The sequence below is a fragment of the Sus scrofa genome, chromosome 11 (assembly GCF_054392235.1).
Source record: "Sus scrofa isolate SSC_HxYL_T2T_F1_AM1 chromosome 11, Sscrofa_HxYL_maternal_Yorkshire_Landrace_v2.0, whole genome shotgun sequence".
Lineage (NCBI taxonomy): Eukaryota > Metazoa > Chordata > Mammalia > Artiodactyla > Suidae > Sus > Sus scrofa.
In genome coordinates, this window is record NC_139393.1 from 55049200 (window position 1) to 55071609 (window position 22410).

The 22410-nt window shown below is 40.5% G+C and overlaps 1 protein-coding gene across 50 annotated transcripts in view; it reads left to right on the forward strand.

Moving 5' to 3' along the window:
• LMO7 (LIM domain 7) overlaps positions 1 to 22410 on the forward strand; it is a 221938-nt gene that overhangs the window by 116275 nt on the left and 83253 nt on the right. For 31 of the 50 annotated variants that reach the window (XM_021065682.2, XM_084981953.1, XM_021065686.2 and 28 more), the window contains exon 4: positions 2075 to 2181. In XM_021065682.2, coding sequence (XP_020921341.2) covers positions 2075 to 2181 — 107 coding nt within the window. Of the gene's footprint in view, positions 1 to 1480; positions 1902 to 2074; positions 2182 to 22410 lie in introns of those variants that run through there. The other 19 variants (XM_084981975.1, XM_084981985.1, XM_084981989.1 and 16 more) reach the window with 2 other exon arrangements.

Here is a 22410-nt window from a genome sequence, read left to right on the forward strand (position 1 = left end):
CAGTAGGTTTACTTTTAATTTAACTTATGTTTTATAACATTCTAAACATTCAGAACTAAATTGAATCTGTGGGAAGACACCTAATCAATTATTTTTCCTTTTTTGAAATGAGATTTTCTTCCCGGAGGATTTGGGGTACTGATAGGCTGAATCATTTGTTCTTGTCTGCTTCTCTGAGGGGCAGTTTTAGAACCATTAATGTGAATCATTTGGTAGATAGTACAGGTACTAGAAAGTATGTGAGGAGTTCCTGTCGTGGTGCAGTGGTTAACGAATCTGACTAGGAACCATGAGGTTGCATGTTCGATCCCTGCCCTTGCTCAGTGGGTTAAGGATCCAGCGTTGCCGTGAGCTATGGTGTAGGTTGCAGACGCGGCTTGGATCCCGAGTTGCTGTGGCACTAGCATAGGCCAGCGGCTACAGCTCCATTTGACCTCCATATGCCGTGGGAGCAGCCCAAGAAATGGCAAAAAGACCCAAAAAAAAAAAAAAAAAAAAAAAAAAAAAGAAAAAAGAAAGTATGTGAGCCTAACAAGATGATCACTTTTGCCCTGCCTGGAAGCTTGCCAATACAATTCTACTTCCCTTTTTTTCCTCCACAAAGTCAGATTGCATGCCTTCCATTGAGCTGTTCAACTTTTGACTTAAGTTCCTTTAATCTTTGACCTCTTATTTAAAATGAATCATGGATTGCACTTTTCAGCTAGGTAGTTCACGCTGCCTTTTACTGATAGTACACTAGAATAACTTCCTGCCATTACAAATGGGTTTCTTTTTTTAATGTCCTTGCATTCCCTGGCAGTATTGCTTTTCTCTGCCATGCATTTGCTTTCCCCTTTCCCTAACCGCCCCCGCCAAGGGTCCAAGCTGCTGAATTCAGCCTCTTCCCCTTCCTCTGTTTCCCTTCCTGTCGTCCCCTCCCACCCCTGCCATCCCACTCCGCTTTTTCTTCCCGTGGGGATGGGCTTCCCAATATGGGACAAGAGTAGCTGCCTCTCTCCAAGTGGCCATTCGTCTCCTGGACCCTCACAGCCGGCTGTTAGGGAGGGAGGTGAGGTTTCAGGGGGTCCCAGAGACTCCCCCCACAGAGGGGGCGGTGCCAGCAGATGTGACCACACAAGGTGCTGGCACACAAGGAGACCTTTCCCTTGCTTGCCCGAGAACCTCACAAAGTGGAGGTGAAGGGTGGCATGGCTCTGCCCAAGCCCAACCCCATGGAGGGTTTTCTTTTTTCTTTGACGCAGAGTAAAGATAGGCGCTCCAGCTAACTCTGCTCACCCTATGTGTGTCTCTATTGTGGTCAGCGTTTGTATAGCCGTTTACGTGAATGAGAAGCATTGGCTCGTGAAGGGAGGATTTTGGTTTGAAATTAGATAGGAGGGCAAGCCTGGATTTTCACGCCGCAGAGGCAGTTCCCGAGGCAGGTGCAGGGTGTGGGTAACATGCCACACCTCAGCTCCGCGAGTCAGCCAGGCAGCTCGGGCTCCTCCTGGGTCCTTCAGCGCGGTCACCCCGTCTGTCAAGAGCCGGCTCAGCAACCAAACCCAGATTCCAGGTGTGGTATTCCACCGTCGTCCTGTAATTTGTAATCATAGAAACAGAATGTTCCTCCTCTTATTTCTTCCCTGCCAACAGTTTCTGGGTGGGTGACTGTCAGTAGCTGGAGTTATTTTTAAAGAGGAGAGGTGAGGCTTGTCGTGCAAAGCTGGGAAGAGGGCGTTTGTTTGCAGAGCAGAGCTGACATCAAAGTGTAGATTACTGCTCAGTGGCCAGGCACTTGTCCTATAACAGGTAATGTTTAACGTGCCAGTCACAAAGATCACAGAAACAGCATATGCCTGGCATAAGAGAGCACTGCCGTTTATGCTCCGGAGGAAGATCGCAAGGCTCTCCATGCCCATGTATTATTGTTTTTTTTTTTTTTTTTAAATATGTGAATGCATTGGTCTTGCTGCCTCCTTTTTTCACTGGCTGTAATTGGACTTTGAAGCTTGGAAGTTCTATCATAAAAAATTGGTAACCTTTGTCTGAGAGACAGCTCGGCTAAGCAATCACTTTCCACTTCTTTTCACAGGATAATATAAACGTTTTTTTGAAAGCTTGTGAACAGATTGGATTGAAAGAAGCCCAGCTTTTCCATCCTGGGGATCTACAGGATTTATCGAATCGAGTCACTGTCAAGTAAGTCTCACTGGTTTGTTATTTTATTTTATTTTTTAAACTTCGGGCTTGTGGCTTAGGCGTAAAGAATTCCGGAGCACTCATGGTTACTGAAAAAAATTGTCCCTCTGTCTTCCTCTGTTCACATTCCAGAACAGACCATTTAAGAAATGGCTCAGGAGTGTGAAGCTGTCTAATCGAGACCATGATAGTATTTTAAAATCTCTCTACTAACTGAAATGGTTGCTTATATTTTAATGCTTGTCCGGCAGGGCAGTGTTGGGTTGCTCATGGTGACCAGGCTCATTGTATTCATGAAGCTAATGGAGAGGTTCTAGCTTGAGTAAAAAGAATTATTTGAGATTAAGTCATAATTGCTAGCATAAAAATGAGAGCGGGACAGTGACCGAAGAGATGTAACATTGGGAAGGCAGCAGTGCCTGAGACCAACACGTTAACACTAATGACTTTTGTCGGTTGTGGCTGATTTCTCAAAAGGAACTGTTTTTTACTCTTTTAATAGTAATGAATGAGAAAGTGAAAGTGTGTGTGTGTGTGTGTGTGTGTGTGTTGGGGGGGCACCAACATGTGCGCAGGTGTTTGTGTTTTAGATGGAAAATGGTGTTCGTGAGTGAGGTTTCAGAGGAAATCTGGTTTTTAAGTCTTGTGAGAATTTGTTTTTTCTTATAAATCTAATTTGCTTTCAGTGGATCAGAATAAACTCATGCTACCAGGTAAATGGGACAGGAAAATGTTTTAATTTTGTCATAATGACTTCCTCCTTATTGTGGCTCTTAAAGCTAATGAGCATTTTTCCAAGGGGAAAAAAATAAACACCTTATGCTGTCTATCTATAGAAATGATAGAAGTAGAAAAATGAACTTTTACCAATTTGAAGACTAAGTCTGCATGGTGAATGTTGTAGTTAATAAAAAATGACTATAAGTCTTAAATATGGCTAATCTTTTTTTTTCCTAAGAATAACCCTGTCTGTTTATAAATATCTTTGCTAGTATACATTGTCTTTTAGCAGTACAACCTAAAAACCTGGGTAGAATTCTTTTAAAAGCAACTCCATATTTTTTAATGAACAAGCCATTTTGAACCTCTTTGCTTCTAGTCCTATTGAATAAGCATTTCTAAACTACACAGCAGTGATATGTGCATAGCAGGGCTGGGTCTGTCAGCATTTCTGATGAATCGGATGATATTTGAGAGATCCTAGGTTTCATCACCAAAATGGCATGTTTACTTGTGCAGTATTTGAGGTCATGTTTAATTTCCATGAAAAATAACTTTATGGATGAATTTGTTTCATTTTTTTCCTCATCAGCATTCTCTCATAAGACCTATCTGATGGGCAGAGAAATTTTTGAGGTTGAGCATGTTTTTCTTAAGTTGTTGCTGTCTCTCAAGAAGAAAAGTCTTTTCCCCTCCCCACATCGTTCTGTTTTGAAACTCTGATGTCCGAGTAGGCTACAGGCTAAGTAAAACGTGTCTGTTGGCTTCTAATTCCAAGGGTGTCTTAAGCAAAACTTGCCTGGAGCTTGTTTCGTGAGACATGGAGTCTAAAGTGTTTAGGAAAAATCCGTATCTGGGCTCAGCCTTCAATGAAATGAAGTTACCAACAAACTGAAACTGGGAGGTCACGTAGTTACAGCCGGAGTAGGAAGTATGCAGAACAACTCGTTTCAGTGGAAACCACAAGTCTGTAAAAGCCAGAGGAGTCCAAGTAGTATTAGCGAGAATGCCTCCATGAGAACCTTGACTCTCTTCAAAGCATCGCCCCTGCCAGTTCCGTCTTGGTGGACCAGAAAGCACAGGGGGGGACCCTGGGCTGCTGCAAAGGAAGCTGGCCAACGGCTCATTGAAACCTGTTGGTCCAAGCTCTTATGCCCTGAGAGAGCATTTTTGTAAAAGGCAGTAGGTGTGAAGGAAAGCAAATGATTGCTTAAGAAATAGTAATACATTTCTCTTTAGTTTCTGTTCTTCTGTAATGCGGAGGCTCCTACAGGTCCAAGAACTTGTCCTCTCCTTTTTCATAGCTGAAAGGACTTGATGTTGATTAGACTGGGGGTCCTTAACCAGAGGGCATTTGGCAATGTCTGGAGATATTTTGGTTGCTCTAGCTGGTGGGGGGTGTGTGTGCGGATTTGCTACTGCTATCTAGGGGGTCAGGGATGCTGCTAAATATCCTTTAAATATCAGGGCCGCCTCTATGACAAAGCATTCCTGACCCCAAATATCAATAGTACTGAGACTGAGAGGCCCGGACTCAGAATTTTTAGATTTTTCACTCTGCCAGCAAGAGAGTCACGTGGTTGGGAGGATACTGACCAACACTTAAACTTTCATATTCTGCTGGCTAAAATGCAACTTTTTACTTATTAGTAGAATAACTTATGTATTTCTCTGTTATTTGTTCATTTAATGTAGAGAGCCATTGTAATTGGAGTGTGCAGTAAGGTGTGACTACTTTGACCTTATTTTCCCATCCATGTACAGTAAAATTAGCAAAAACATTGCCCACTATTTCTTATTTCAAATGCCCTATCAAAACTCACTCCCTAAGACCACATCAATGGTTCACAGACCTGTTGTTGGTCTTGCTGCAAATGTGCTCTAAGATACATGCTTGCAGGACTTATTGAGAACAAATAGGAAAGGATGGGGCATACCCTGTATGTTGACAAATGTGAGGTTTTTTGTTTCGTTTGTTTGTTTTTTGGTAAGGGCACAGCCGTGATTAAAAGCATGGATGGCACACAGAGCCTAGGAGAGTTGTGTGTGGTGAGAATGAGTGGCACGAACAGAAGCATTTAAAGCCATGGCTGTTGAATTGCTTCAATAAGCCAGACCTGAACTACAAGCTTTATTTTCCCATATTCTGTGATGGACCATTTACTTTCTAATAACTTTCACCAGTCAAACAGAGCTAGGGTACCCTTGATGTTTCTGTAATTATACATGAATTTTGTAGCTGAATTCTTTTATTTGCAGAAAGTGATAGCTTGAATTTTTCCAGATATGCTTGAATTACACCACTTATTTTGGGACTACGTATATGCAGAAGTCAGTTGATACTTTTCACGTTGACATGCCTGACTTTAATGAAGAGGGTCTATCTTGACTCCTTTTCTTCCCCAATGGGTAGTAAGCAAATTGGTGACTTAGCCTCCATGAATGGTAGATTGGGGTGGAGCCAGTCCTCCCTGAGATGTTTACCGAGGCCATGAAATTTAGCTTCTGTGCCAGAGATGACCTGCATCGTATGGTTATTAACCCTTTGCCAGATACCCATACTGGACTTAGAAACGCACACAGTCTGCAGAGAAGAGAGGGTGTGACTCCACCGAGCCGTCTCTGCACACTTACTATAAAAGGCCTGTAGGAGAGCAAGTGTGGTGACGGCAAGGCCGTGTCACAGCACGCTGGAGCACTCCTAGAGCAAGTGTCCTGGTCTTTGTGGTGGCATCTGGTCACTAAGAGGCGCAGAACCATCACTCGTTGAAAGCAACTCAACAGAGTAGCCCAGACGTCCTGTCTTGGAGGAACTGACCTTGGCAGAAAGGTAGGGTTGAACACGAATGGATTTAATTCTATGTCGAGCAGTTTGACCAAGTCCCACATTTAAACCACTGCTCTCCCCACATGATATATTGAAATTTTGAAGCTGAGAACTTGAACAGATTATAAACATGTTTTTTCTTTCCGCCCCCTTCCCATCTCAATCCACTTTTTTCGCACTTCCTAAGGTACATTCTGTTCATGCTACAGTTACAGGACTGCGGTGCCTCTGAACACAACATTTCAGTCATGCAACGAACAGCTATTTTTGTAGTACACACTTACCCTTTTGTTATTTGAGATAGTACTAGTTTAGGTCTAAAATGGACTCGAAATGTCTTTTAAAAAGTTTTAAAACTGAGGCTTTTAGAAAAGATCTGTTTATCAAGGGGAGGGTAGAGAAATCAAGAATCCATTTTACACGTGCTGGTTGCCAAAGGAACAGTAGCTGGAGGCAAAATTAGCGTTAACATGTTTCCCTCCTGAAAATAAAGGAAGCTCGAAATGATATTTTAAGGATTTAACTGTTCTCTAAAACTTCAAAAGGGTGCTTGATTTTGCTGCAGTACTGTAACGTCACGTCTTAGGAGTCAAGTTTCCAGATGGCACTCTTTCACGCTCTGCCACATTGGACTGGGGATATGAATGTGTATGTGTATTTATTTAAGGTTTTTATTCATGGAGGTAAAAATATGCCTACTTTGAGTTATATAATTTTCAGTTACTTCTGAGTTAAACCTGGTTTTACTACTTCTTTTTTCAGATAATGCGTTTCTCAATAGCTGAATCTGTTTAAAAAAAAAAAAAAAGGCAAGCAAGCAAACTTAATGGTATCTAAACTTGGATCTGTAACTTGAACATGGGGACTTCCACCTGTCAATTCATGTTACTATTTAAAAATGTCACCTCTCTTCCTTCCAAGTAATTAGAAGAGAATCAAGTAGAAAGGAAGCTTACTATGCCACACACACCTCTGTCCCGTTCATTCATTCTCTGGTGTTGGATAGTTACTGAAAGGGGAACCTTAATTATTTTGCGTTGCCAAAGCCCTGTTTAAGGCCAGCAGCAAAGATTTGGTCACATTTTCAAATGTCCTTTAATGGCCAAGGTTGAATACCTAAGAGCCTTCTTAGCTGCAGAGAAAAGTGGTGGAATGTGAGTTTGCCGGTACACACAAAGAGGATAACTGAAGTTTTCTCTACTCTTTCTCTCTCTCCATTTCCAGTTCTTAATTTCTTTCTTTGACAGAGCGACAAGTTTCTAAGTACCATCCCTCCTTCCTCAGCTCCCTACTTCCTCAAACTCAAAGAACCATGGGGCCTGATTCTATCGTGGCTTCCTGGGTGAGACTTCATGTTATAGACTTTTTTTTTAAAGCTTTTTATTTTTTCTATTTTAGTTGATTTACAATGTTCTGTTAATTTCTGCTATACAGAACATTCTTTTTCTCACATTATCCTCCCTCATGTTCCATCACCAGGGACTAGATAGAGTTCCCTGTGCTGTACAGCAGGATCTCATTGCTTATCCGCTCCAAATTCACGTTATAGATTTTTATGGCCAGGATCTTTATCTTCCACAAGTAACCCATCTGAAATTCATTACTCCAAAGCATCTTACTGGGTGGCTCATCTGATAAGCAGTTGTCCTGAGTCAGTTCCTGGGAGGGTGGTAGAATTTGCTTCCCTGATCAGCTAGCATTTGTTTTTTAGCAAAGCCCTTCAAAAGGTTAAATTAAAGAGAGAGATTTTTGTTGAAGACATTCTTCTTTCCCATAATTAGCTGCAGGGCTGCCTATGTTGAATTGATCAAACATTTACAATTATATGCCCTTTAATATCTTACTGTAGTCCTGTCAGTGATTTTTGAAAATGAGAGCTTCAGCAGTAACTCGAGGTGTTAAGCATTGTTTTTCTTGGAGTTTCATGCTCTCTTCTGCTTGGATTTAACTGAGTGTTTGAGTGAAGGGTGTACATGTGAGGTGTGTGTGCTTACATTTATTTCTAGAACAACAGGGTAGCAAGTGGCATTTAATCCACTAAGGGGACGTTTGGGCTGCATTCACTTGCCAGTCACACAAAAAGCATTGATTGAGCATCTTCTCTGTGGCTGGTACTTATACACATAGAAATAAGATGGGGTTCTGCCCTTAGTGGGGTCCACATTATAACTGAGGAAATGTCCTCATGAGTTCAGTTAGAATCCATTGTGTTAAATGCCCAGGGTTCTCTGGGAGCATAGAGATGAACAGTCATTTCAGCTCTTTAGTCAGGAAAACACTTCTCATTGGAAGTGACCTTGGTTTCTCCTCTGGGCTTTCAAAGCATTTTTTGTTTTCACTTGCATCTAATTCTTGCTTAGACTTGAAACTGTTTGAGGGCAGGGATAATGTATTTCTTACTCCTTTTGTCTCCTTAGTTCCTCACACCTTAGGTATTAAGTGCGTATTTGAAAGTTAGATTTTAATGATGCAGACTTCCAGGTAATCTTAAAATGAGGTTTTGAAGGTGGGAACAGATTTTTCTTTGCCACATCTTCCTCTTTTTCTTCCTCATCTTTCAAAATTGCAAAGCATCTAATAAAAAAAAAAAAGATTCCAAAAAACTTATTTTGAAAACAGAAACAAACTCACAGATTTGAGAACCAATCTTAGGGTTACCATAGGTGAAGCCATTGGGGAGAGGGAAGAATTGGGAGGGTGGGAATAACACATACATACTACGGTATAAAAAAGGTGATTATGGAGAACCTACTCTATAGCACAGGAAAATCTACTTAATAGTTGGTCATAACCTATATGGGAAAAAGAATGGATGTATTTATATGTATGACTGATTCACTTTTCTGTACACTTAAAACTAACGACACAACATTGTCAAGTCAACTATACTCCAATAAAATTTTTTAAAAAGTTGCGAAACAGATCTAGCAGAGCAGACACTCTTTTGGTTTGAATTGGTTTTTTTATTTACCATTTTGGAATATTAAAATATAATCTAAAATTTATATAGTTTGAAAGAAGGATCTGTGTTTCCTCTCAGTTGTGTGAGTAAAATTGAAATTGGAATTTTGGACCATGTGCTTTTCAAGGTAGTAGGGGAGAGTTTAAGTTATTATGCTGATATGCAAATAATACATGTTACTATTGTTTTAGCTGACATTCGAGGGATGTTCTGTGCTTATGTTGATAAGAAGTTTTAGAAACATTTTAATGTTTTCTTATCATCATCAATCTAAATAAATGCTGAGTGGAAAAATGTAGTAGTAATATAGGTAGATGAAATATCTTGTAGAAGTTCAAGAGTAAGGAATAGAAGTTTTTAAAAGCAGGAACCGGTAGTGGCGGTAGCTTATGAGAAGTCATTAAAGTTACTTTAGTAAGAAGTGTTACCAGCGAGTTTGCAGTAAGCCTTGCTTCTTCCAAAGTCAAGCCATCTGCCTTGGTACCTCTTAGCTTTGCCCAGCATTAAACACCAAACCAATTTTTAAAAAATTGTAGATTGAGTTTGACACGATAAAAAACCATTTGAAGGAGTTTCTGTCGTGGCTCAGTGGAAACGAATCTGACTAGCATCCATGAGGACGAAGGTTCCATCCCTGGCCTTGCTCAGTGGGTTAAGGACCTGACGTTGCCATGAGCTGTGGTATAGGTCGCAGATGGGGCTCGGATCTGGCATTGTTGTGGCTGTGGTGTAGGCTAGGAGGTGCAGCTCTGTTTTGACCCCTAGCCTGGGAAACTCCATATGCCAAGTGTGTGGCTCTAAAAAGACAAAACAACAACAAAGAATCATTTGAAGAATAAGGGCATACAGAAATGTTCATTTGAACTGCTTCTAGTGCACCCCAGGCTGAATTTCTTGGTCGTCTTCACCCCAGATGGAACAGGAGTTCAGTTAGTGTGCATCAGTTGTCATGAAGAGGTGATCCTTTTAGACGAGAGCAGGGATTTAGGCGTTCCCTGATGTGGGTTTAATCCTATCCCATTCAGTCACTTAGTGGCTGAATGATTGTAGACATGTTGCTTTTCCTCCCTGTGGTCAGCGAATAAGACAGGTGGAATTGCTGCTGTTTTAGAGCCTAGCAAACAATACCATTTGGGGGTAGCCCTACCCCCAAAGGACATTGTAATAATTTACATAAAATCATGTATGTAAGGTGTATAATGCTTGCCGTATAGTAGCGCTCAAAATGGTATTCAATGATTAATTATGATCATTTTTCTAATTCTTGACCCTCTGAAGATGCATGTGCCTTAGAGAAGAACCTGGAGGAACAAAATCTGGCCCCTTGGCTACTTAAATTGTGATGATTAGCTAGAGGCTCTTTGTTTTTTAATGAGCATTTTGGCCATTTTAGACTTATCTCTTCTTTCAGTTAGGAGCAGATATTAAAACAGATGTCGTTCTGAAATTTATGTTTAGTTGACATTTTGCAGTTTATCTATTTTGTTCAACTAGCAAGGCTAGAAACCAGAAAACAAATAGCTAATTCAGCTGCTCTTGCCCCTTTATATGTGGGACCAGTATAATTTTATGAAATTTTTGAGTCCTCAATTTTATGAAATAATACAAATATTTTAGTTTGATTTGGATTTGTTTCCTTAAAAGTTTTTGTTTCCATATTTAAAAAAGCAAAAAAAAAAAAATTCCATATGGGTCCAAGCAGTCTACAACACAAATCCAAATCCAAAACTTTACTGTGTTTATTGGTTTCTTTCTGTCAACCCATTTTTTTTCCTTCATTTCTGTGAAAATTCTTGTCATTTTGGTCATGAGGAAAGGTGGTTGTCCTTTGGATAGGCAAGATCGGACTCTGTCCTCCAAAAGGCTTTTTTGTAGGGTCTATGGATTTTTTTGGGGGGAATAGTTGTTCATAATCTTTACAGAACAAAAAAACACACTGCAGCCCTGTTTTCCATTGGACATAAAACAGCTGCTCCTTCTGGACGTCTCCCATCTGTGTTGTCCATCAAAAGGCTACGATGCTAATAGCATCAAAAGTCTTGATCATATTAGCTAAAATATTTGTAGTTTTAACCTTGAACACTAAAAATCATAAATAGCAACGGGCACTGTTTGTGAGGACATAAGCTCTGCTTATTATTTACTTCTAATTGTACACAGTGAAAAAAGTAAAAAAACTTAGGTATACTTTCATGTTAATGTTTTGACATTTTGTTTGACATTTAACTCGATGTTTTTTTAAAAATGTAGAGCCTTGCTATCCAGCGTTGAAAAGGCATAAAAGTTGGATATTGAGCATTTATTGGTTATCTTTAAGAGTTTAGGTTGATGGAGTAGTTGTAGTTTAGGGGTCACTGTGCTGGTATAATTTGTCATGCTGAGCAGCTGCCCCAGCTGGGTTTGGCTGCTGATGGACTCTGTCTCCATTCTTCAGAGACACACCTTCTGAGCATCCTTCCTGACCTGGGAGGCAGGGTGATGGGTCATCACTTTTTCTTAAGAACTTGATACCATTGCTTCAGACACTGCTGACCAAATATCCACAGTAAACTTAAGAAAACATGTTCCAAAACTGTTATTGAGAAAATTTTAAGCAAACAGAGTACACTTGCCCCATACATTTAAGTACACTGGCCACATTAAATGTATGTGATAGTGTAATGAAATTCCATTCAAAAAGAAGTAGATGGCAAATATGCTTTGAATGAACATATTTCAGGTAAGCCACTTTTTCTTAAGTTAAAAAAGGAAAAAGTGGAGGATCTTGGCGGCCTGAGAGAAGTATCTGCTTTGAATTAAGCTCTGTTTGCATTAACCACTATCAATTTAACGAGGGTTTGCTCTGTGTATTTTGAGCAATTTGGGAAGAAATCCCTGAATATCAAGTATCACTGTTATTACATTTCACTGTTTCATTTCATTTTAATAACATTGATGGCTGCTAGACTTGTTGAAATGCTTTTGTTCTGCATTTTTTCTTTTACATTACTGAGACATGGAAATAATCTTCAGAAGAATCTATGTCTGGGTAGACAATTTGGCTGACATGTTACTAGAATTCCTCTGACTTAATAGTGAGAAGGAAAATTCTGTACTAGGTAGGTAACTCAAGTTTTATTTCATTTTATAATGTGTATTCACCTCAAAAATGTTTTGCAATAGGAGTTCCTGTTGTGGCTCAGTAGGTTAAGAACCTGACTAGTATCCATGAGGATGAGGGTTTGATCCCTGGCCTTGCTCAGCGGGTCAAAGATCCAGCATTGCTGCAAGCTATGGCGTAGGTCACAGATGTGGCTCGGAGCTGCATTGCTGTGGCTGCAGCTGTGGCGTAGGCTGCAGCTGCAGCTCTGATTTGATCCCTGGCACCACATGCCACCAAATGAGGCTCTAAAAAGAAGAAAAAAAATTCCAGTAAATCATACATATGCATGCACACTAAGAACAGATGTGAAAATTTATAAAAGGCTTCAAGGGGTGAGGCATGAGATTCTGAGGGTCTCCCTAGATCCTTGTTTATTTTGGTAAAGAATTCACTTTACCAGAGGGGCTTAGTCCCTATCTTGGAAGAGAAATAGGAATACTGTAATGATTAAATACAGGTGGTCAGAGCATGCTGACCCCAGATTAAGAAATAGAGCTCTCTGTCCTTTCTCATATTTCCATTCTCTTTGTTCATTCTGCGTACAAGAAAAAGGCAGGGGAAAAAATCCCTTAAAGGTTGACATCAATTGATGTAAGCCTTGAGCTGCCCAGGCCAGAGCTGACTGCTGCTCGGGCGGCTGGAGGCAGCACAGTTTGGATGGACTGCAAAGGGTGGGTGGGCAGGTATGTGAGGTGTAGCCTAGGGCTGTTGAGTTCTCTCATCTGTAGACCTTTTATCTTGAGACTTGTCACCTGCCTCTATTGGATATTTAATGCACTGTGTAGAGACCCTGACTCTTGGGTGGGTGGCAGAGAAATAAGACCTACTCCTGTCTACCTTGATCTTAAAACCCTAAGTGTAGATGAAAGAGCATTCTTCAGTCTTAATGTTTGCTTTTGGGTCTTAAGCAGCATTGCAAAGATTTTTTTAGTTTACAACTCCAAGGGAATGATGGATTTGGAGGGATGAATGGCACAAGGCAAGGACATCATAGTAGTAGAATGTCCAGCGTATTTTGGAAATACTCAAACAAGTTTAGACAAACTGGAAGATAAGCCCTCTCTGTCAGCTGTTTTACATTAATTATTTCTAACCTAGTAACAGTCCAGCCAGTTATTCTCATTTTGTTTCTGACACATGAAGTGAAGGGAGTCAGAGAGAAGAGTAACTTGCTTAGCTGTATGACCTTGGGCAAATAACAGAGCTTGGATTTAAATTCGGGGGATGTCTTAACCTACAAAGCCGGGGCTGCTTCCATTGTATTGTCTAAACAGACTCGAACAGCCTTTAAAAACGTGATATTCTTTCTAGTGCTATGGGACTAAAATCTTTGTATGAGTTACACTTTAACCAGGCAGCTATACCCGAAGTGGATCTGTATTGTGTGGTTGATATTACCTCACTTGATACATGCAAATAGCTTTCTGTTGTAATTAATTTTGTCCATAGTTTGTGAGCTAAGTAACTTCAAATCGATGTCATATTACAATATGCCATCAAATCTAAGATCAGTGATTATAAGATCTTCTAATTTTAGGAATGTTAAATGGACACGTGTGCCTTAGGATAGAAGAAATGTGCTGCATGGGTGGTCTTTTCACCCTGGCTGGTGGAGCTATTATAGAGTAATTGGATTTTATTGATGGCTCACATGAATGCCCTTATGGGTTTTATGATTGCCACACAGATATTTATGAATGTTCAATTGTATTTTCCATGATAATGGAACATTCCTGTTAAAGGCCGTGGATTGTAAAACTTTACTAATCTCAATTGCTCTGGATCATGCTGCCACACTTTGCCCTTTATAGCACTGGCATGGAACCTAGCTTTGAAATAGAGCTGGTAGGAAGTTAACTATTCTAATTATTTATTTACCAGTTTTTGATACTTTATTTGACTTGTTAAAAATCACACTGAATTATGACTACCTCCTCCAAACATCCTTGACTGGGAGTAAGTGCTTACAAATTATTTATATATTTATGCAATGTAAATATTTATTACAAAATAACTGTATTATATTATATATATAAATAGTATATAATATAAATATTATATATAAAATAGATAATTTAATATATTAAATATATATTACAGAATAAATATATATTTAATACATAAATATATTATAAATATGTATTTAATATATATGTGGTATAATATAACATATAATTATATAATATATGATATATTTCAAATATATATTATAAAATAAATGTAATATTTACATATAAATGTTACATAGTATATATATATATAATATTTTAATTTTCAGTTAGGTCATTGTTTGCTGAATCTTATACAAAAACCTTAATGATTGGTAATTTGAAGTCCTGTTTAGAAGCCCAAACTATAAGCAAAAGGATAACGTATAATCATATTACCAGCCTATTGAATTAAAGAAGAAAAATTACTTGAGTACATCACCCAAAGTCCTGCCATCAGTGTAGCTATTGGAGGGTTTGAAACAGGTGGTAAACACAGATTACCAAGTGTAAAAATAAATAGCACTGTCTAATTCCAGTAAGATGAAACTCCTCGGGGATCAGATAGTGACTTAGAAAAGCAAAGTCCAAGAAGTGACCCAAGCACAGAGACACTTCAAGAATTCCTTTATGAAGACTTACAACAAATGGAGTGATCACTTCTTCTACCAGCCATTAGACATTATTTCTTGCTAGTTGTTAAATGTATATCTTTCATTTGTAGGAAGAAATATTTATTGCTTTTTTATGTTGTGAATGTGACGTTTTAGAGAGCCAAGGATAGATGAAACCAATAGTAGCCCAAGATATGGATATAGGAGAAGAACATAAACAAAGGAAAAATTGCCTTTTAAATAACTAGTAGGATGAGTTTAGGTGCAATAGTAGAAAACCCCTGTTTTAAGGCTATTAAATAGCAACAGGAGGTAAAATACTGCTTTCGAGAGAGGGAGTGGAGGAGAGTGGAAAGAAAATACTTGAATGCTTACCTTGATGCCTTGTATAAAATCTTTTAACCTCTTTATAAGAAAGGGTGGTTGCCTGAATTTACAGATATGGAAACTGAGAAGTTGGGTGGCTCGCTCAAGGTCACAGGCTTATTAGCACAAGTGGGAACCCTCATGATGACTCTAAACCCAGCTCTTTCCATTACACCAATCCTGGCTCTAAGTGTGTCCTAACAAAAGACAGGAAGACCAAACAAAGGAAATTTTGACCTGTTAATGTGTATCTGTCAGATAGGGGCTCCACTGGATTAGATTGTCGGATTAGTTGGTTGGATTAGAAGGAAGTTCTGGAGATGCAGAGGAATTTGTAATTTTTAGAAGTTCTGGGTGAGAAAAATACCCAGACTTTACTGAGAATTATAGTGCTTTAAACAAATGCTTCTCACACTCCAGTGTGCATATAAAACACCTTGGCGTCTGGTTTGAAGGCAAAGTCTTTTTTTTGTTTGTTTTTTTGTTTTTTTTTTCACCTTTTAGGGCTGTACTTGTGGCATATGGAAGTTCCCAGGCTAAGGGTTGAATTGGAGCTGCATCTGCCGGCCAGAGCCACAGCAACGCAGGATCTGAGCTGCATCTGTGACCCGCACCACAGCTCTTGGCAATGCCGGATCCTTAACCCACTGAGCAAGACCAGGGATCAAACCCACATCCTCATGTAGTCTAGTTGGGTTTGTTCCGATGGGAACTCCCAAGGGCAGATTCTGATTCATTAGATCTGGTCAGGGCCGGGATTCTCTATTTCTAGCAAGCTCCCGGGCCATCCCGATGAGGCCCACACTCTGCGGAACAAGGATTTAGGCAATTAATGCTAGTGCTCACATACTGATGTGTGTGAGGATTTAATAAACTATTACGGGAGATGCAAGGTGTGTGTGGATTTGGAGGAGTGAGGTGGGAGAATACTGCAGGAAGACTGGAACATCCAAAGGCACAGAGACAAGACGTTCTAATCAGTCATTTAGTGCAAAGTTCAATAAGATCTCCACTCCATGTTTGGAGGCCTATACATGTTTGAGGGGAGCAAAAGGCGTGCAATTTCTAGTCTAGATTGGCAGATTGGAGGCAGGCTGATGGGTAACTTGGGACCAGCTCAAGTGGTACCTCACTGGAGGAGTTTGAACTATCCCTTAGGTAGTGGGATTATTTCCCAATGCTTGGCACAGACGGTTGCAATGGTAAAAGCAGAGATTTAGAAAGGTGGGGTCATGAAGTAGTATGTAAAATAGATTGACTCGAGAACTAACTAGCTTAGAGGCTGGGAGAGATGTTAGGAAATTGTTGCAGTTCACTGGTATTTTGAGAAGGATGCCAACTGCTGAAAGCAGTGAACATATAAATGAGGACAAGACATTTGAAGCAGACGTGATGGGGGTTGATTAGAGTGAAAGAGCAAGGACTTGCTTTGGAGCTTGTGCAACTATTAGCAGAAGCAGGAACGGCAGCTACTTCGGGGGCAAGATGGAAATGAGGTTTTAATGCATTGCATTGGACATGACAGTAGAGCCTTGAAAGGGAAATGTAGGAGCTATCAATGCATTTAATCAGAAATCGTGGTCTTTCCCCCTTTTAAATCCCAACGAAAAGGAAATTTTTATTTAAGTCCCAAATCTGTTTTTTTGTAGGGCCTTCTGGAAACGTTAGGCCAGATTTCTTGTCCTGGGAACTTCTTGGCTTTGGAGTAGAAAGTGGCAGTGAGAATGTCAGGCCCTCATGGCAAACGCTGTGGGCTTGGCCTCTGGACCCAGTTGGAGATCACATCAGCTTAGCGGTCCAGCATCCCTGGATGTCCTAGCCTTGGGTCCTTAAATCATGAATACCTCTGTCTGTGTGGGATCTGTGAACCAGGCCAGCAATGGCCATACCTAACCCCACTCACTTGCTTTGTACATTCTCCTACATGAGCAAAAAATTGCCCCTTGCTTTTCTTTCTTGTCAACATCTTTTATTTTTAGTTTTTTTTTTTTTCTGTCTTTTTTTTAGGGCTGCACCCACAGCATATGGAGGTTCCCAGGCTAGGGGTCTAATCGGAGCTGTTGCTGCCGGCCTACACCAGAGCCACAGCAATGCCAGATCTGAGCCATGTCTGCGACCTCCACCACAGCTCACGGCAACGCCGGATCGTTAACCCACTGAGCAAGGCCAGGGATTGAACCCGCAAACTCATGGTTCCCAGTTGGATTCGTTTCCGCTGCGCCATGATGGGATCTCCTTGTCAACATCTTTTAAATCTAAACTCTGGATCTCTTGTAAGCAGCTATTCCAGACAAGAATGCCTACAATCCCCCCATAGAATAGACCATTTCAGGCACATCGCATACAGATTCATACAACAAAATGCACTTATTTCCTGTTTCTTCCCCCACCCATGCACCCTACTTCCAAGCAACAGCATTGAAAAACAAACCCACGGAGTCTGCAAAACATCTGATTCAGCCTGACCGAATTCTATAACCTCGAACTGCTTCCACTTCTGTTCATCAAGGTTGAAAAAATAACAGTATTTTAGGGCATGGGTAACACTAGGGAATTTGCTTCAATAAATGGATGGATGGGTAAATGAATGAGTTTAACAAGTATTTATGGAATTCTTCCTGTGTGCATGGCGTCGTTCTAGGGATTGGGGATCCAGTTTCATGGTGAAAAAGACAAGTTTTGCCATTTCTAGACGTGATTACAATAGGGAGGACGATAATGAATAATAATATAAGGTAGTGGGAGGTGGTGATAGGTATATGGAACAAAATAAATCAGGGTGTGGAGAGAGCATGTTAGGAAAGTTTTTTTCTTTTTTGTCTTTTTGCCATTTCTTGGACCGCTCCTGCGGCATATGGGAGGTTCCCAGGCTAGGGGTCTAATCGGAGCTGTAGCCACTGGCCTACGCCAGAGCCACAGCAATGCGGGATCCGAGCCGTGTCTGCGACCTACACCACAGCTCATGGCAACGCCGGATCGTTAACCCACTGAGCAAGGGCAGGGATCGAACCCGCAACCTCATGGTTCCTAGTTGGATTCGTTAACCACTGCGCCACGACGGGAACTCTTTTTTTTCTTTTTTTTTTCTTAAATGGCTGCACCTGCAGCATATGAAAGTTCACAGACCAGGGATTGCATCTGAGCTCTTGGCAGTGACAGACCCTTTAACCCACTGTGCTAGGCTGGAATTGAACCTATGCTTCTGCACCGTCCCGAGCTGCTGCTGTCAGACTCTTAACCTACTGCACCACAGCGGGAGCTCAAGGAAGGTTCTTTCTGCTATGGTATTTTAAGCATATTTTTAAATAAAATTCTATGTTCAGGAGATTTTAAAGGTCCTGATAAAACTAACTGTTGGGATTAATGTTACATTCTATTACAGTCATAAAGAGTTTTGTCAAACGTACCTCCTGAAACAAGTTCACCGATTTGATGCTTCCGTGTATTTTAAGGTGAAGCATCAGAACGGAGGCCCATTCATGTCTGAAGGTTGGGGTATGTCTGAATATGTGCCTATGAGACTGCCTGTCCCCTGCACCTGTCCCCCACCTGGCAGGCTGCTGGCTGCCAGAGCTGTCTTTGGATCTAGATTTCACCCTCACAAATGAATTGAGGTTCAGTTATTGTTTTTAACATTTTATATGGTTTGAATTCGAGGAACTAGCTTTGATCAGAGGATTAAATGTTTATGGTATTTCGACTTGATTTTCATAAAGAGATTTCATATTTTGTCTATGACTCGCCTCAGATTTTGTGCATATACTTGAACCATGTATTCCCACTCCTGAGCCCATCATGGCTTCCACTTACCCACAGGTCAGGTCCAAGCATGCTTGAGACTCATGAAGTTCTGTTGTCTGAACACATGTTGCTTATTTACTTGCATTTGAATTTCCCCTCTTTATAAGCTTTGTCAGCCAGTAAGGCCAGCTTCCTCCCCGAGACAGGCATTCTTGCAGGCCAGGCTCCATCTTGCCTCATCCAGGAAGACCACCCTCATGAGGAGAAGAAGCCTGATGCCCGGTTATTAGTCTCAGGTCAGCCAGTGCTGACTGTGGTCTTTGGCCAGTCCCCTTAGAGACTCTCAGTCCTTCCATTTATTTACCTGCAAAATGGGGGACAGCACGAGTACCTACAGGCCCCTCGGGAGGATTCAATGAATTGTGGCCAGTAAAGAGCTTAGACGCCCGTCTCCTAGAACATACCCCTTGTGTGTTAGCTGTTAATGACTGTTGATACTTGAGGTTTAAATTGTAGCCAATTGTCTGTTTTGTGAACATCGTGGTCTGTCTCATCTACAAGATAGCCTTTTTCTTATTTCCCACTTCCTTTTCTTCACCTTTATGGTAGATTTTTAAACTCCTACCTCTTAGTATGTGGAGAGCTAGATTGAATTATAAAATATGTGGTGATTGGTGATGGGGTAAGGGCAGGAACCCTGTGGAGGGAGCAAAGAACACTTAGGGATGGTTTTTGTCTACTCCCAGGAAATGCAGAAGGAGAGGGCATGGACCCAAGGTGCTGAGAGAAAGTGCTGCTGAGTTGCTGCCTTTTTCTTGACTCTCTTAGATATGAGTTAACTTAGGGATTTTTCTCATATGAATCTCTTGCTTATTGTGGTAGGAGCCCTTGACATAAGCTCTACCCTCTTGACAAATCATTAAGCACACAATACAGTGTTAACTATAGACATAATGTTGTACCAGCAGATCTCTAGTCATATCCATCTTTTTTTTTTTTTTTTTTTTTTTTTTTTTTTTTTTTTTTGCTTTTTAGGGTGGCACCCAAGGCATAGGGAGGTTCCCAGGCTAGGGGTCAAATTGGAGCTACAGCTACAGCCTACACCACAGCCACAGCAATGTAGGAGCCGAGCCTCATCTGCGACCTCTACCACAGCTCATGGCAACACCAGATCCTTAACCCACTGAGTGAGGCCAGGGATCAAACCCATATCCTCATGGATCCTAGTTGGGTTCATTAACCGCTGAACCACGAAGGGAACGCCCTAGACATACCCATCTTTTATAACTGCCACTGAATACCTACTGCACAGTAGTTCCGCATCTTCCCTTCCCCTAGTCCCTGGAAACCACCATTCTAATGTCTGTTTCTCTGTCAACTAGTTTAGATTCCTCATTTAAGAAGAATCATGCAGTATCTGTCCTTCTGTGACTGGCTTTTTTTACTGAGTATGCTGTTTGCCCATTTCAGTCCACGTTGTTGCAGATGGCAGCATTTCCACTTCTGGGTATATATCCACAAGAGTTAAAATCAGGATCTTGGAGAGCGCTCTGCAATCATATGTTCACAGCAGTACTCTTCACAATAGCCAAGATAGGGCAACAACCTCAATGTCCACTGGTGGATGAATAAATAAAGAAAATGTCACACAAGACATAGAGAACAGACTTGTGGTTGCCAAGGGGAAAGGGAAAGGGAGTGAGATGGCCTGGGAATTTGGGGTTAGTAAAAGAAAACTATTACATTTAGAACGCATAAGCAATGAGGTCCTACCATATAGAATTGGGAACTATATCTAGTCTCTTGGGAATAGACCATGATGGATGATAATATAAGAAAGGGAATGTATATGTATGTATGACTGGGTCACTTTGCTGTATAGCAGAAATTGGCACAGCATTGTAAATCAACTAGACTTTAATAAAAAAAATCCTTTAAAAAAATAAAATGTGATATATATGTACCATATACAATATCATTCAGTCTCATAGTCATATTAATTTTGTATGTTTTCCTTAGTTTAAAACCTTAGTTTCCAAGTCCTAGGAGTATCTTACTTACAAAGATGCAGGTAACAATGCCTTTGTGTTTGAAATTTGTAGGTGAGTCTTAAGAAAGGATTGTAAGGGTGTGTTGCTTGAATGAACTAAGCAATATAATTTTATCCTTGGGATGATAAGGCTGAAGGGAGAATAAAGGATTTGTCTATATGAGGAAATAGAGTAAGGAGAAAGAGCAGCATGTGTGGAGGAAGGAGAGGTGTGGCAGAGGGCGCAGAGTGACTTCCTTGCCAGGAGAGAATGGTGTGACCAGGTGACATCCCTATAGACTCAAGTCTATGCAACATACAGTGATAGGAAAGGAAGGACCTGTAAATATTCTTACCCTTGTGTGTCTTCATAAGGGTAGTTTTGTTTTTTTTTCTTTTTTGTTCCTTGATGTTTGGAGTAAATGGAGAAGTATCTATCCACCAACTTAATCTTAAGACATGGAAGGTAACTAACTAATGATCTCTCCATAATCCTTGGATATTTGTGGTTACTAATGATAACAACCATAAGCATTTGGATTTTTTAAAATAAAGGGATAATATTCAGCAGTGTTCTCAGCATGAAAGAGATAAAAGCAAAAACAATCGAATAGCCCACAAACAACTTATTCTTGCCTTAATCTTTTATTATTAGGAGTCATTGTTTTTACTATTTCCTTAAAGACTTATAAATGGGCAGATGGTCCTCTTAATTTTAGTAACAGTTGTATTAAAGAAAACTATAGAAGCATGAAGGGTATTACCTCACCAAGAAGTTTGTAGTAGCTGTTCCCGTCTTGGCTCAGTGGTTAATGAATCCGACTAGGAACCACGAGGTTGCGTGTTCGATCCCTGGCCTCGCTCAGTGGGTTAAGGATCCGGCGTTGCTGTGAGCTAAGGTGTAGGTCACAGACGTGGCTCCGATCCTGAGTTGCTGTGGCTCTGGTGTAGGCTGGTAACTACAACTCTGATTAGACCCCTAGCCTGGGAACCTCCATATGCCATGGGTGCGGCCCTAGGAAAGACAAAAAAAAAAAGTAAAAATAAAAAAAGTAAAGTTTTAATTTCATAAGTCTTTTAAAAATTGACATATGGTTATGAGGAGGTAAAGTCTGTGTTCAAAGAGTTGTCAGCTTTCAACTCTGGAGCACATAAGTCCCAGATTGTAATCCAGGTAACATGTGGCATATTTATTGATATGAGCTCGAAATGCTTAGTCATGTCATACAGTTGCTGTGAGTAGTCACTGGTTTCATTTGAACTTACAAGAAAAGCTCTCTAGGGTGACTCTCTGCTGCCTTTCTTATCAACTTAAAATTTTTAGTAGGAATATTTAATTTGAGAAACATACTTTGAGGGAATATTCTTTTATAAGAGGTGAAATTCAGGCTGTCAAAGCTAGAAGGTACTAAGGAGACCATTTCATCCAATGCAGTCCTTTCTCAGAAGAGGGGAAATGTGGCCCAGAAGAGGTCGAGGGTGGGGTGGGGGTGCTATTCCAAGGCCACTCGGTGAGCCATGACAGGTATCCTGACTTAAGCTCTACCTCCTGATTTGGGTGTAGTTACTTTCCCTCTGTCTCACCCTCCAGTTGAACCAGAGCAGCAAAAGACTTGAACAAGAGTAATCTTTAATTTTTCATAGCTTTAACCTTTTCTTATTTCAGTGAGTGACTGTCTATCATGTTGGTTTTGTATCTACATTTTAGTGTATTATTCTATTTCAGATTTAGTAACTTCAGTGAAATAAGGGCTGGGCTTAAATTTCAAAGGCAACCATCTGCTTTAATCAGCAGACCAGAATATGTTCACATTATGCACATTTTTTAAATACAAAGAAG